Here is a 16,461-nt window from a genome sequence, read left to right as displayed (position 1 = left end):
TAGCCCAAGAAACAGTTTATTGTTTAGGCCTTGAAGAAAGGTAGAGTTACACAGTTAGAAATGACGTATAAAATTGTCACTCCTACTAAATTTAAGAAAATGCAGCCACCCTCAGTCATCAATTCTTGCTATAAATGTACAAAAAAGGCCAATATTACCTTGGATTTTTTACTGTCCTTTGTTGCATTTTTCAGAATAAGACCACGGTAACACGCTATTAAAAATGATGTAAGTAACTCTTATATAAATAGTATCTATATTATGTTTCTTATGTCTCAATATATTTTGGAATATTTATTTAAGGATATTGCTTTATCAGATATCCTGGTAAAATAATTTTAAATTACATTATTATGGGAATTTCAGATTATGTCAGCAAAGTTAAAGTAATTTTTTGATGATATCTTTTTATTTTAGTATTGTCTGAGATCAAAAGGTAGAAGCAATTTTGTCTTAACAGGTTAATCAGTTCCTCTCATTGCTGAGATAGAAGCAGTAAATTAATAAGATTAGAGAGACAAAAATTGCAGTTAGAACCTATTTCTGGCATAGATAAGAAAAATGTTTAAAATTATTGATAATGTTTGAGCATACAGACCTACACATCTGCATGTAGTAAACATGAGCCTATGACCTAGAAACCCTAGCTTTTAAAAGACTTGTTCGTATCAATATAGAGAGGGAAATTCACCAAGTGCTTTACTACAACCTTAAAGCTTTTAAAACATTATGCCTAATGCCACCAGTAATAGAGCCAATCACCTTTAGGTAGAGACAAAGTAACTACATATACTGTAATTACAGCAAGTGCATCTCTGTTGCAACCATGACTGCTTGGTTATGGTGAATTTCAATTATTATATCTCCTTAAATTTGCATAAAGATGGCAAAAGTTATTCAGTCCAATCAATGTAGTTAGATTTGTAATTTTTAATTCTACACTTATATTCTCAAAGAGATTATTTTATGCAGCCTCTAAGAAAACTAAATATTAGTAGATGATTTACTGCTGTTTTTCAGATTAAGTGAAAGTTTCTGGTCCTGATCACTTTATAGCCTATAACAGACTGACCATGCTGGCCCTACTCCAGTAAAGAAGCACAAGCACATGCTTAATAAAACCCCTGAATCCATTCCATTCCATTCCACCACATTTGGCAGATGGCACCTTCCACAACACATTTCTCCTTGTTCTCTGCTAGAACAGGGGAGTACACCACCTACTGAAAAACCACAGGTCTCCCACACAAATCCTGATACCAGAGGGACTACATACATATACTCACATACTTTTCTAGATGAAACTGCAGTGTACTTTGCAGGGTCACGCCCTTAGAAATAAAACTTCCTTGTACCTTCCTGAAAAGTAAGCCTCTGAACTACCTCGTACCATTCTTCAGCACCTGATTCCCACAATAGTTTCTAATATCCTTCTTATAATTTAACAGAAGCTCTTTCACTTTAATTTGAAAATACTGTGTAAAGCAGCACGTATGGAATGATTGCTGAACTGGCTGCAGTTTGGTACTGTAACTCAGCAATCTATATATAGAATAACTATAAAGTGCTTTAGAATTGTTTCACATGAAAGGTGCAAATAAATATTGTCCTCTTATGTGATCTCCCCGGAGACACATAGTCCTCGTGAGCCCACACTTGAGAGTATCCCCAAATTGTTACACCAATTTAATAATGACACTGTTTTCTTGCACTGGAGAATGCTTCTTTCTCCAGCATTTACTGGGGTTAGTGTCTCACAGTGTCATAGCCAGCAGGCCTGCTGCTTGCCTTCCATTAGCTGTCTTGCTGGATGCAAACACACTCATCTGGATGGGTAAAGAAAGGTACAGTGCTACTCTGGGAATCTGCACAAAAATGGTCCCTTTAATGTGCAGAATTTGGGGTTATTAGTTGGTTCATTCTGATTGCCATTTGCTGAAAAGATGAACTGTCAGCACACTGTGCAGTATCATTTCTCTTTTTGGTTAACAGGCTCAAAATTTCAGGCACTGAGTACAGCACATCTCCACAGTAGAATGTTGACAGGTCTATCAATTGTCAGAATTTTCCAGGATTTGGATTATACCACTGAAATAGCTCTGATGAATGTCTATATAATGCATGGTGCAGCACTGCAGTGCTTATAATCTCCCATTCCCCAAAGATCTCACTATAAATGGGAGGCATCTTTATTGCTTTTGTATATGAGGAATCGAAGCACCAATGAGTGAGGAAGTGTACCAACATAGAGTCGAACCCCAAAATGACTCTGTGGGTCATATTCTGTTGTAGTACACAGAACTCCCCTAAGAACAAGCAGTATTCTATATTTCTACAGAGTAATTATTTTATACATTAGGGGTAAATCCTGTTCCTACCAAAATCAAGGCAAAACTCGCACTGAATGAAGTATAATCTGGATTTCACATTATATTTGGAACCAAACTCAAGTACTTTGTCACACACAGCAGAAGTATCAAATAGCCTCACAGCATGCTTGATGCAGTCTATTACAATTATGAATGATAAATGCAGTATCAAACAAACATTTCGCCTTCTTCAAGTTTTTTCTATTCACATTATTGTGGTTCGTGTAACTGCTGTTTTCTTTAACTGTGATTACTATAGACTAAAAAGGGAAAAAGAAATAACAAAGAAAACAGAACACAATAAATCCAATTACCCAGTTCACTGAATAAATGTAGATTATCACCATATCCATATCAAACCGCCATCCACGGCTATCATCCTCAAAGTCCATGTAGTCCATCCTGTGAGCAGCATGTGGGAAATGCCTCCTTGTTACGGTATCTGAGCGTCTTTGAAAACCTGCTGAAAAACAGACTAGGAGATAAAACTTTATAAAAGCAACCAGATTCACTTAAAAAAAAAAAAAAAAGTTAACCCTCCTACCTCCAGTTATTTACAGGACAAATGGAAGCAGGAAATCTCACACCTCACTGCTAGGTTTCCTCACTTTGTTGGACAAGAAGCTCTCTGTGGACTTGATTTTGAAAGATTTAAGAGATAACTCTGTCTTCCATGTCTGGAAAACAATACGTTTGTTTGTTTGGATTTGGCACTCTCTACTATAGAAAAGCAATGCTATCTGCTTATGTTATCCAGACCTATTAAACACCTCTCCTTTGGTGCCTTCTTCCGCTGAATTTGATTCAGTGATCTAGAAGTGAAAGGCTCCATATACTGTAATTAATCTCTTGAGTAATTAATCTCTGGATTACCTAAGTCTACGCATCTGAATTCTTCAGTAACTGAGACACATCTGTACATGTACACACATAGTTCAACAGCACAAATACATCTGAATTCCTATTTCTAGTATTTGAATTTTTTTTCAAAACACTCTTCTAAATAAATCCTGCTTGCTTTAATATTATGTCTCTATATGATACATACCATGTTAAAATCCAATTTTTAAACTACTGTTTGTATGCTGATAATATGTTAAAAATATATAGGCAGATGCAAACACAGCCTTTCAAGTGGAAGTAAAAATCCTGTGACTCCAAGAATGGTCTGAGTGTGGGGTCCTGCCAAAAGGTCCTTCTTCTTCATTCCTCCCCTGACTTCACTATGTAGTAAGAGAAGTACTATAGGAGCATAGCTCTTGCATATGACAAGATATGAGGTTAGAGAAGTGTCTGTGCAGCTGTGTTAGACAGCAGGTTATGGCACAGAAAGGAGGCTGGGGGGCTGTGCTGCAAAGGCAGATCTGTCCCATTCTGATGAAGGACAAGGAGGGAATGCAGTCATACGTGTCTGGATTTTCATTCTGTTTTCAGGGAACTCTCAATCTTTATGACGCATTCCTTGATTTTGGAAAACAAGTCTTTGCTGAGCTGCCTACAGTCTTCGCCTCTGCACTGACATCATGGCTTTTGGAGTCTGAAGGTGGGTAGGTAATGTACCCTTCAGTGTGCACCACTGCACACCAGTGCATTCCTCGGTTTTAATCTACTACCATGCTGCCTTCTAATCCAGCTTAATTAACCCTCCTTGAAGTTCCTCAGTCTTCTGTTTTTGACTAATACAAATAATTGTGTATTGGTGTTCATTTTAACATTCTCAGACCTTATTTAAGGTAATTAAGAAATATATATTTTTTTAAAGTGTTCTAATACAGAACTTTGCTGGAATTTCAATATTATTACTTTTCAGTGGTGGATATTGGCTGTTTCTTTGTATATTTTTTCTGAATTAATATTTTGCCCAGAACTTTTATAGCACAACTGCTTCCATGCCTTCCAAAGAAAGGTATTTTCTCTCTTCGGTATCCTTTCTAAGATAGTTCATCAGAGACCTTTTGACTCCAAATTACACAGGTAAACTGGTCCTCCTGTATTTGTTTAATGACTGCTTTATTTAGAAATCTGCCTAGACTACTGAGACACAGAAATACTTCATTTGGAGAATCACTCATACTTAGACATCATGATATCATTGCATTTTTTAGTTTTTTATTTTTAATGACAATTTGGATCTGTTTGTCATGTACAGATACTAAGTTTCTAGATCTCTATACACCAGAATCTCTCTAACATTATCTTATTTTGGAGACTACACATGAAACCTTCATGCTAGTCAAGAGAGTAATGAAGTTTTATGATGGTTTTCAGCGACTCCAAGTGGGCCAAGATTTGCCCCACAGCTAAATATGCTACACTCATTCTAGGAAAAAAAAGTAAAACATTCCAGGGATTTACTTTTAAAAAGTTTTAGATTGTAATACCAGAAAATTTTATGCAAGTGCATGAGCTAAACATCTGCTTAAAGATACTGAAGATCTGTTTAAAGTGTGATATGGACCTCCTGGTTCTTTATGTTAATTTAGAGTATGTTAATTTAAAATTATGTTAATTTAAAACAGTATCTTTGATTACTGAAAAATAACATTAGTAATTCAGTAACAAAATTTTGAAAAATGTTAGTCGTCTTTAAGTATCTTTCTGCCAAGATGTAATTTACTTGAAAAATGCTCATTTAAAACCTTACCCTAATTTCAATCCTGTATTTTTCCTTATTTCTTTTCTAACAATTTAAAACATTACTGTCAAATAGAAACCTACATTTATGTTGTTATGTTCCACTTTTAAAATTTAATTTGTAATGGCATTAAATTTTACCACTAATGATATATCATTCACTTTGCCTTTTACACATGAATTTTAGTGTATATTATCCTCTCTGGGGTGACTTAGTCAAGACTGCTACTTGTGCTTTCTTTTTATTTATTTCTATACTTAAAGTAAGTACAACACAAAATGCTAGAGGCTAGTTTTGGATCAACAGGGATAATCAAGGAATTATGGAAACATGTAGCTACTTTAGTTTTGACCTGGTAGTCCTCACCTGCTAGAGGATTTGGACAAATATTATCCTTCATTTGTATGTCTGTGCAACTCACCTTAAGCAAACCTGCATTGAGTTTATCACAGATTATACTTTGCAATGTAATAATTCTACATTCAAGAACAGCAGTTTCAGTATAGGAAACTGGCTGTTCTCTAATTCTTCTTCCTATAGAAAACCACAGAAAAATTGTTGGTGCTGTACTAAAGGTATGTATACAATCAGGAACTGCTTACTATACACCATGCATAATCCCTGTGGCTTCCCTCAGTATGAGTAAAGCTATTGAAAGTTGACAGGCACTTATGTGGAATAGATTTCAATTCCATTGCTGAAAGAGTCTCTTTTTTACTGTCTGTAAATTGATTAAGCTTCAGCTGAAAATGTCAATAGTACAACTATTATGTAAACTGAATTCTAGGACTTAGCAGAGGCTAACAAAGAACGAGAACTGTTTCTTTTCCCTGAAGCATATTACAAAATAAACCTGTGTACAGTACAGAAACCAAGGATCAGACTTAGAAACCCTGTATGATCATGCACAAAGGTTACTGCAGACTCTATCATCCATACTATGACTACCGTCTTTAATAAATTCTGACACAGAAAATACCTTCAGATGTCTCTCTCTCCAGTTACAGTGGAAATAAGCCATGTTTCTGCATCTGATTCTAGCCATCTGCAGATAAAAACTGAGAGCTGTATTGTTCAAAAACTGTACAGCAACATGGAGTAGGGGCTTGAATTATGAAACAGAAGAGCCGAGGGAGCTTCAAATCACTTCTAATGTATTTGCTTCTTTTTTAAAAAGAAACCCTATCTTATTTGATGAATGCAGTCCCTAAATGATTTCTACATGGGCATGTATTTGTTAAAACATGTATTTAACTTTTTTTTGTGCGTGCCTGTGTTGCTATACTCTGAACAAGAACTTCCACTCAGTCACATGAATATGCATGCACAATGCCAGCGGAGTCTGGCAGACTGTTAGTGGAAACCTGTTACTAGATAACAAAAACACTGTTGTGTGCAAATCACACTTTTATACCCACCAAAGCGTGCAAATCAAAAAGGACTTTCACCAGAGCATCAAGAGGCACGTCTGTTGCATGTGTCCCTGCCAAAGTTTTTGCAACCTCCTATTGAGGTATTAGCAACACTCAAAATAAGACTACAAACAATTTAAAATATTCTCCCGATTTTATAAATTGACTGACCTAATTTTGCTATGACTAAAGAATATAAGATGGAAAATTTTACCCTAAAAATGTGCCCAAATGAATAATATGCAAGCTATTATAAACATTTACATTATAAGTGCTCATGTAAAATTAAATTACCTAAGAACAAGTGTTATTAGCTAATCAGATGTACCAAGGTCATTTTGACACAGTCTCTTCTTTCTGATTATGAGCTGCAGCAGATAGATAGAGCCACTGAAAGACTATAAGAAAAAAGCCAAGTACAGACTGACACCTTCCCATATATGCCCTTGCTGAAACCAGCAGCTTAGGACCCCAGTGCTTTGGAAGCTGTTTTCAGAATAATGTGTTAAAATGGTATTAATAGGATTTTCTTTTCTTCCATGTGTATGGGCATACTTTTGAACAAGATCTCATACTGCCTTCACTTACTTTGCTTTGTGTTCCTTGGTGGAATAGTCTTAGAGCAAATAAATTGATTTCCTTTCAGGTGAAACTAAACCAGATTATGAGTTCTAAGAGCTCTGATGTGTTCCAGTAATATGCTTCAACCACTAATGGGCATCCCCTTGGTATTTGAAGTAAGTTGCCCCTGTTCCCTAAATGCAAATGTGGACATCTGGCCCTCAGTGCCAAATGTTTTGCCCTATCTATTATGGCTGATATAAATGCTAATGCAAGAATGCCTCAGAGAGGCAGCGAGCAATCTTTCCTAAAACATCTTTATGCTATTCATAATTTTACAGGTCTCTTGTATCTGTCTTCTGTAATATCCTTTCCAAAGGAAAAACTTGTGAATTTCCTTTGTACAGAAAAGCTTCCATGCTTCAGATCATCCTTTCCACATTATGCTTCACCCTGCCTTATCCTTCTTTGAGATGATGTAATCTAAAATTATATGCAAAACTGGAGATGTGGGATCACCACAAATCTAGAAAATGACATAATGTTTTCCATTTTGTTATGATCCTAATAATTCCTGCTTACCTTTTGACTATGGCTGTGCATTGAATGTTTTCGGAAAACTAATCACAGTATTACCCAGATCTTTCTTAAGTGGCAATAGCTAATTTACAGCTCATCATAGTGAATCTTATGTATTATGGAGATTGCATAGCCTCTGTGGGCAACTGCTCACCACTTAACTATCCTCACAGTGGAAGTGTTTTTCTTACTTGCTGTCTGAACCTCTCATATCCATTATCACTCATCCTCCTGCCATGCACCACTGTGAACAGCTAATCTGTCCTCTTGGTGGTCTCTTTATAGGTATGGTAAGGCTGCCTGGAGATCCTCCCCAAAGCCTACCCTTCTCCAGACTGAACAAGCCAGTTCCATCAGCTCCTCCTCACAGGGCAGGTGCACCAGGCCCCTGAGCACCCTGATGTCCCTCTGCTAAACCTGCTCCAATTTACTGCTGTCTTTCATGTATTGGGGGGTAAGGGGGGGTGCAAAACTGCAGTATTTTAGATATGCTCTGCTGAGTAGCAGAGGATAAAAACCTCCCTCATCTACTGCTGTTCATAGATCACGCTCCTGTTCATAAAGCCCAGGATGCTGTTGGCCTTCTTCACTGCCAGGGCACATGGCCAGCTCATGCGCAGCTTGCCTTCTAGGATGACCAAGTCATTTCCAGAGGGCTGCACCCCAGGCTGTCAGTGCCCAACCTGTCTCATTGCCAGGGGCTCTTCCTTCCCAGGTGCAGGACTCAGCATTTGTCCTTGTTGAATTTCACAAGTTTCCTTTCAGCACATTTCTCCAACCCATCTAGGTCTCTCTGAATGGCAGCCCTGGTGGTAAGTCTATCAAGCAGTCCTCCAATCTGTTGTCCTCTGCAGACCTGATGAGAGTGCATTCTCTTGCCTCCTCGAGGTCACTGATCAAGAGAACTGTTAGCTGTCAAGTTCATATTTACTACCATCAGTGAAACGAATAATTTAGTATCACTAATAAACTTTTTCAGGTGTATAAGCATCACTTCTCCAAACCACATATGAATGTTCTGAACTACCCAGACTGCTCTGGGATTCCAACAGCAATCCAATGTAGTTTGCTAGATGCTCTTTTACATTGTCTTTTCCATCTTCTGTCTTGGTCTGGTTTTCTTTTTACGTGCCCTACTGAAAGGGACTTATCTGCTGAAGCACCTGCTTTACTGTTTCAGCCCACTTCTCCAGTCTGTCTTGATCTCTCTGAATAGAAGCCCTGTCAGTGAGTCTACCAGCTGGTCCTCCAATTTGTGTCATCTGCAGACCTGATGACAATGTGGAAAAATGGGCCAAAAACTTCCCAGCATTCTGTACTTTTTTCAAGGATACAGTGTTTTTATGCTGCCTTCACAAACAAGGTATCATCCCAAACTTCTTGCATAAAAACTAGCCTTCTCCCATATGCACATCATGCAGCATCATACTCTGGTTATGCTAATATAATAGCTAAATTGCAGGATTTCCCAGTTAAAATGAGCTATGAGATCTGTATTTCCAACAAAGAAAAAAGCATATATTGCTTGAGAGGTTTATGAGAGGATGGCACTTATCCTGTGTGAATGCCTGCAAGCATGTCCCATTGACTCAGGACCTCATGTCACAAGCTCTCAGTCTCAAGCCCTCCACCAAACTTGAGTCCCCAAAGCGTCCAGTTCCTTCCCCAAACGAAGGCCACTCAACCCAACCACCATGCTTCTCAGATCCAGAGTTTCAGCTTTTCTGTTCCTCCTGCATGAAAAGCTTGAACCTCCCTACCCTCCTGCCTCAGATATTGCAGCTCCACGCATCTATTGTCTCAGAAGTCAAAATCTCATTTTTTTTCTGGAGAGAGCCCTCAAATTCCAAACTCCTCTTGCCCCAGCATGCACACCAGAATCTCCAGCTTTCCTATGGTAAAACTTCTACCATCACTTTTCAAGGCCTTTCTCATTGCAAAGTCCAATCATCTTCCCAAACCTCCCTCGCTATCCTACTCCTATCTTCCTCTCACCTTCTCTCTGCTCTCTGAATATTTCTCCGCTCTTGCCCTTGTGATTTCCCCTGCGGGCTCCCACTGGCTGCTAGCACCTTATAACCATATGACTAAACTTATATGATGGCCTAAACATCTCTCCATTCCTTTTCCCTCACCAAAATCCAAGCCCTACTTTCTGCTAACAGTTGGGCTTTAGAAAACCTGGATGTAAAGTGTACTGAAACTGGACATAATCCTTATCTGAAACCATTTTTATATTCACTATGATGTCTGTCTTACTAGCTATAAGACTTTTGCAGGGCTTTGGTTTAAATGTAGATATCTATGACAGTCCCAGAGAGGTAAATTGTGTGTAAGTAGTTATTCTCACATGTATAAAATGTGATTTATTGAACTCACTGTGCATACAATACAGTGTCCTTCTGTACATGAACAAAGCAGCAGCATGCAGGCAATTTAGCGGGGAATACACAGTAACTGCTTTTCAAGATGTCAAAGAACACTGTCTACAAAGGGTCTGGAAAAGCAACTGATTACTGTGAAAATCTGAAAACGCCATGTCCTGAAGTGTTTCATATAGGACGCAAGATGTATTTGCACAAGGGGCACTCCTTTTCATAAGGCAGAATGGTTAGGAACCACTGTTCCCCACTCCTACAGCAAGCTTTTTGTTTTGTGACTTTCATAAGGCATTTGACATAAGAAAAAGAACAGCATGCTACAGACAAAACTATGCAGAAATCCCCAAATGTGGTAACGCCACTAACTCACATACACTTCATCTGTTGAAGCAAAATACTTATAAAAACTGCAGTCCTACAGAATCAACCACCAGGTAAATAATGCTTTTTGCTGATAGGTATCAGCCTAACTATTGGCACTTATATCTCTACTCTCTTAAAACTTCATAAATCCTACATGGATCTGGGAAGAGAATATACACAAATGAATCAGAAATCACTTAGCAATTAAAAGAAGAAAAAAATACCCCAAATAATTCATAGAAGTTCCTGCAGCAGTCACAGTTCTTACAAATATTTATTTCATACTGCTGTAACTTTACATATTATTTTCAAGATTACAGATATGATGATCTACTCCTTTTTTTTTTTTTTTTAGCTATTCTCTGACTTTTTCTACATGGATACGTAACCAAATTAAGCTCAGGATTTAAGGCCATATAGTACACATCAATACATAAAATCTGTACTTGAATTCAGCATTTCTTTGGGCTGTTTATTGTTAATCACTGCAGTTAGCACCTTTGGGACAGAGAGGAGGCAACTTCTCATTTTAAGTTTTTTTCCTCTGTGAAATAGTGTAAATTTCATTCAATCATCACTACAAATATTTACACATGACAAAAAGATCTGACAGTTTTACTCTGGATAGGAAATGAAGATGAGATTTTTTTCCCCATTCAAATACAGCTTATTGGATTTCAGTGAGGTTTATTTATAATTGAAGTTTTTTTTCCTGTTCCTACCACTAGTTTGAATTCTAAGACATAAATATATGTCTGCCATAAATTAACAATGACATTCTGAATATTAAGTAAATAACCAAATAAAAGTGTGTGAAGGCAGTTACCTCTCACTATTTTATAGAATACTAATTCAGCTTTTACTGATTAAAACACAAACCATAAAGCTAGCTAGTGTATCTTATCAAAGAATCAGGCTATTGGAAAAAAAAACAAGAGAAAGCTTTAAAAATGAACGGCAAAATCCATAAAGCCACATTAAATACATGCATACACATTTTACATTGAGTGTTTTGCATAACTAACATTTTCCCTGATTTATTAAACATGAAATCTATTTATCAATTTTATGAGACATATTCAACTACTATTGTGCCCAGTCCCTCTCATAAATTCAAAGCAAAAAGAGAACAACTCATTTTTTCTATCTTGGGCTGTTTATTTTCCAGGAAGTAAAAGACTCAAGAAGCAAGAGGACTGTGGGAGGGCAGAATGAGCTTAGAAAACATACTCTGTCCAAACAACTGTGATTATTTTATAATTATCAATACTCATAAATACAAACTAATTGGCTAGTTTAAGTGCGGGGATGCATACTAAACCAGAAGTAATTAATCTCACATTTCACAATGTAAAAGTCATTTGACTGTGGAAGCCATGAAGGAATTTTGACAGCCAGTCTGCAAGCAGTTTTTTTTTTTTAAGTAACCAAGTGAATTATTTGTTTGCTTTTTCTTTCTTCCCCTAAACCATAACACACTAAGTATCAAACAGGCAGTACATCATGTAACAGCTTTTCAAAATTATTTATAGCAAAACCTACTCTCCTACTTTAAAACCACTTTATTTCAAAATTCAATTAAGGGTGATGAAATAAAAAGAATATACAGTAATTGTAATGCACGTCCTTGTTTTTCAGAGTGCAAACTAGCTTTGTGAATAAATGAAACATTGGCTTCTTTAACTGCCCTCCCCTTCACCACACCTGTTCTGACTGCAATCCATATAGCCTTGATGACTGATACTGAGAAATGAAGCTGCATGGTCTCCATGAGAGAGCATATCATGGATCTAAATGCACAACTTGCATACATTCTAGACCATAAAATGTCTTCCTTTAATTTTAAAGGTAAGTTTTCTACATGTATATTGATGACATACATATTATAGTTACAGTAATTTTCATGCATTTGCCTTTAAGATGGGGATTTGTAATCACTTTTGTTCACACCTGCATGTAGATAAACTGTATCTTAACAGTGAATTTAACTTGCGGACAACTTCTCTCCTGCCATGACAGTGCACACAACAACAACCACCAGGAAATCTCAAACAGCAACCTGAAGTATTTAACTTTTTGTGGTATGTGCATCAATAATCTATATGAAAAATTAATTTTAAAAAGTATTCAGAATATTCTGACTCTGTAAATATACTTTTTTTTAAAAAATCTATTTTCCATTTATCTTCCACTGTCTCTTCACTGTATCTCTTACCATGGTCTTGAACCCTATTCATCAACACCTTCTTCTGTTGTTCCTACTTTTTATCACTGAACATTTCTACAAACCACGTTGCAAGTTTATGTTTTCTTTACATTTGTCACCTCCTTAGCTGATCAAATACTGTATTTCAGCTGTCAGCAACTCTTCCTAAATTATCATCATAAAAGCCTTCACCCTTTTGTATCATATTGCTGTAATGGCATCACCTCCCTCTAGCTTCATTTTTCCCTACCATTCCTCCCTAACTGCTTACATCCCTTCAGGTTCCATTTATTCGGACTACTACCGTACAAAATATGTAGAGGCGAAGCTATTGATATTTATAGGTAGGCTTAACATAATAGCTCAGGATGACTGAATAAGTATAAAATAGCATTAAAAAGGATCTCATACCAATGCTTGTCTCTAGTGTGAATGTTACTTAGCATACCACTCAATTCTGTTTAGATGCTTATTTCTTGACTTGCATGATTGCTAGATTTTGTTAAAAAAGTACTAATTTAATACTAAAGATCATTTAATAAGAACTTTGCAGAGTTTTGTTATACACTGCTGTCGACAAGCCTTTCAGTGCTTAAGGGTTTACTGTTTTAAGCCAATTTTAGTGGAACACTGTAAGATAACAGAGTAATGCAAATACTTTCTTAAAAATAAATTCATGAATTGCCTCTACTTGTCTTAAGACAGGGTCAGTCTGACAGGAAAGGTCAGAGGGAACACGCAAGATAGGCATGCCAGGGCCTCACCACGCCCCTCTGTAAGACAAGGCTGTGTATATTGACACAAAGCATTTAGTTTATTTGCAAATCTAGCTGTCCGGAAACATGCCTCCTTTAATTCCTCCAGAAAAACTGGTGAATTACCTATCTTGGAGCCATGCCATTTTCTTCGAACAAATTCATATTCAGCTTTAGCTAATGTCAACCCCAGAAATTCCTACTTCCCATCTGAGCAAACAAAAGAAATATTAATTCCTCTGGAGAATGAAAAATACAAAGCACAAGAACATATCTTGACAAAGCTGGCATAGTTTTTCTGAACTGAAAAATTTCTGATGCTGACAGTACTTAACCAGTTTTTAGGAAGCTAACCAAGGTTTTACGGAAAGAGCTGTCTGAAAAGCCTTCATATATGTTCAACAGAAAACTAAAATTTTCACAGAGAGAACTTACTTAAAAGGTTATCAAGAAAGAAGCTATTTAAAATAACAATAAAAAATGTTTACACACTGTTAAAAAGTCCTTCCTTTAATCCTTCATTAAATGTGTAATGGTGGTTATCTCTGAATTTTTCTGACACAATTTAAAACATCCATCTTTATCTACTCAGCTAGGATATTCAACAAAAATTGCCTGACTTTACTCTGCTGATTGTTCATCTCTTATTTCTTTGCAAAGGTATGCTTAATCTGGCTCTGATCTAATAAAAATAAAATCACCTTTTCTTGCTTATTATTCTCACATGTCACCTTGAGTGCTTTCATGCTTCCTCTTCTGGCCTTCACCAGATTAAAATTTCAGCTTTTGTTTTCACTTTTAAGGGTCTCCAAAACTCTGCCTTGCCAAAAAAATGTTGCCTCACTATTTATAATTACGCTATGCAAGTACCATATTCCTCCAGAAATCTTAGCAGTTTCCTACCCAGTAGGTGCTCTAGGATGAAACTGAACTCACATTCATGTCCAAACTTTGGAATGGCACGATCTATCTGTGTCACTGGTACAGATCCATGAAACGGAAATCATGGGCACATTAGGTAGCACAAACAATGTACGTGTTCATCCTACTTTATTCTCTATTAACTCATTGATAGTGATGAAGCCACCTGATATCTCTACAGTCTATTCTCAGCCAAAAATTCTTCATTATTCTTATAGTAAATGGGATTTCTGTGAGGTGTTGAATCAAAGGACTGAACACCAGGCAAACTTAATTTTCAAGGTAAGATTTGATTACACCAGCAGAGTTGAGACTCTTTAAGGGCTACTTCAGTACAATCTGCTCTCCTGTGCTGTGTATTTCAGCGCTAAATGGATCGGGGGAGTATGCTGGGGAAGCACGTCTGACCTAACCTTTACTAAACATCATTAGTTCACAGCTGATTAGGAATATAACCAATTTTACTGGTCATTTCTCAGTCACCACAATCTATCCTTGTGCCACTCTATTTGGCATAGCTGGCAAGGATCATTCCCCACTTCCACTAAAATGCATCGAAAGATACTTGCTAATTCCTGCCAGTGATGAAGACAGAAGGCATCATTGCTTCCACCTGTTCACAGAGACCTGTCATAACATGAACTAGTCTCAGCAGAATCTTACAAAAAACATAAAAAATTAAGACCAAGAGATATTTTATGCTCTAAACAAATTCTGTGATGAAATACTACAACTTCAAAAAGCTAGTAATTCGAAGTTTACCTAGGGTGGTTTAACTAGGATTATGTATTGTTCTCAATTGTCTTTAGAGGGCAAATAATGGATATTTATGTAATCTTATTTGATAAATACATTAACTCCTTTTATGATGCCTAAATTAAAATTGTCATGGAAGACACCATTGTCATCAAATTGTAGGATATCTCATAAGAACAGACATACTAAGAGTAGACTAAAGGTCTTCCTATCCTATCACTCTTTCTCTGACACAGTCAAACAATGAGGAATTGGTGAATGGCAAGGAAAGAACGTAAGAACAGGGCAAGCATATTGCAGTACTTTCCTGGTATTCTCTCTCAGCTCACAGGCACTTGCAGTTCAAGGATCTCCGCAGGCAAATGTGGTATCTTTGAGTTTAATACACTTTACTCCATTTTTCTTCCAAGAATCTGCCATAATTTGAACCCATGCTCTGGGATAATGATAATTTCATTTAATGTCCTCTAGTTCTTTTATTATGAGATGGTGAATAACAGCAGCCCATTCACTTCTGCCACGGCTCTCATGATTTTAATTACCTCTATCATTCTCCCTCTTTAGTCATCTCTTGTTTTGGCTGAAGCATTCTAGTCTATTTACTTATTCCTCATCAGGAAGTAATTTAAAACTGACATTCTTATTTATCTTGTCTGTACCCTTCCAGTTTACTACCTCCTTTTGTGATGAAAGGAAAACAATGTAAACATTACTGAAGATCACTCAGTACCATGACAGTCTTATGCCACTCCTTGCACTTGACTTTCATTTTTATCATCCTGAATATTTCAGTACTGCAAGGAAATGTTATAACCTCCATTTCTAGTAACAAATATGCTAGGTAGTACAAACTGTACCATATACCCATCTAGGACCAGAGTGCTAATGTCCCTCCAGTGAGAAAGATGAATCATTTTGTCCTGGTTTCAGCTGGGATGTAGTTAACTGTCTTCCTAGTAGCTGGTACAGTGCTATGTTTTGAGTTCAGTATGTGAAGAATGTTGATAACACTGATGTTTTCAGTTGTTGCTCAGCAGTGTTTAGACTAGAGTCAAGGATTTTTCAGCTTCTCATGCCCAGCCAGGGCACCTGACCCAAACTGGCCAACAGTGTATTCCATACCATGGGATGTCCCATCTAGTTTAGGAACTGGGAAGTGGGGGGGCAGGGATTCGCCGCTCGGGGACTGGCTGGGTGTCGGTCGGCGGGTGGTGAGCAATTGCCCTGCGCATCATTTGCACATTTCAATCCTTTTATTACTACTGTTGTCATTTTATTAGTGTTATCATTATCATTATTAGTTTCTTCTTTTCTGTTCTATTAAATCGTTCTTATCTCAACCCAGGAGTTTTACTTCTTTTCCTGATTTTCTCCCCCCTCCCACTGGATGGGGGGGGAGTGAGTGAGCGGCTGCGTGGTGCTTAGTTGCTGGCTGGGGTTAAACCACGACAATTTATTTCCATCCTTGTTTGCTATCTTTTAACAAGCTATTAATGGATGAGAGGCCTTTCCTTCTTATCCTG

The 16,461-nt window shown here is 37.2% G+C and overlaps 1 protein-coding gene across 3 annotated transcripts in view; it reads right to left on the bottom strand.

The window, feature by feature from the left end:
* RNF180 (ring finger protein 180) overlaps positions 1 to 16,461 on the bottom strand; it is an 83,276-nt gene continuing 66,815 nt past the window's right edge. For 2 of the 3 annotated variants that reach the window (XM_069777245.1, XM_069777246.1), the window contains one exon: positions 1 to 2,832. In XM_069777245.1, the coding sequence (XP_069633346.1) occupies positions 2,630 to 2,832 (203 nt within the window). In that variant the 3' untranslated portion in view covers positions 1 to 2,629. The remainder of the gene's footprint in view (positions 2,833 to 16,461) is intronic. The other variant, XM_069777247.1, reaches the window with a different exon arrangement.

This window comes from Haliaeetus albicilla, chromosome Z (assembly GCF_947461875.1).
Source record: "Haliaeetus albicilla chromosome Z, bHalAlb1.1, whole genome shotgun sequence".
NCBI classification, from domain to species: Eukaryota; Metazoa; Chordata; class Aves; order Accipitriformes; family Accipitridae; genus Haliaeetus; species Haliaeetus albicilla.
This window is presented reverse-complemented; position numbering and strand designations above follow the sequence as displayed.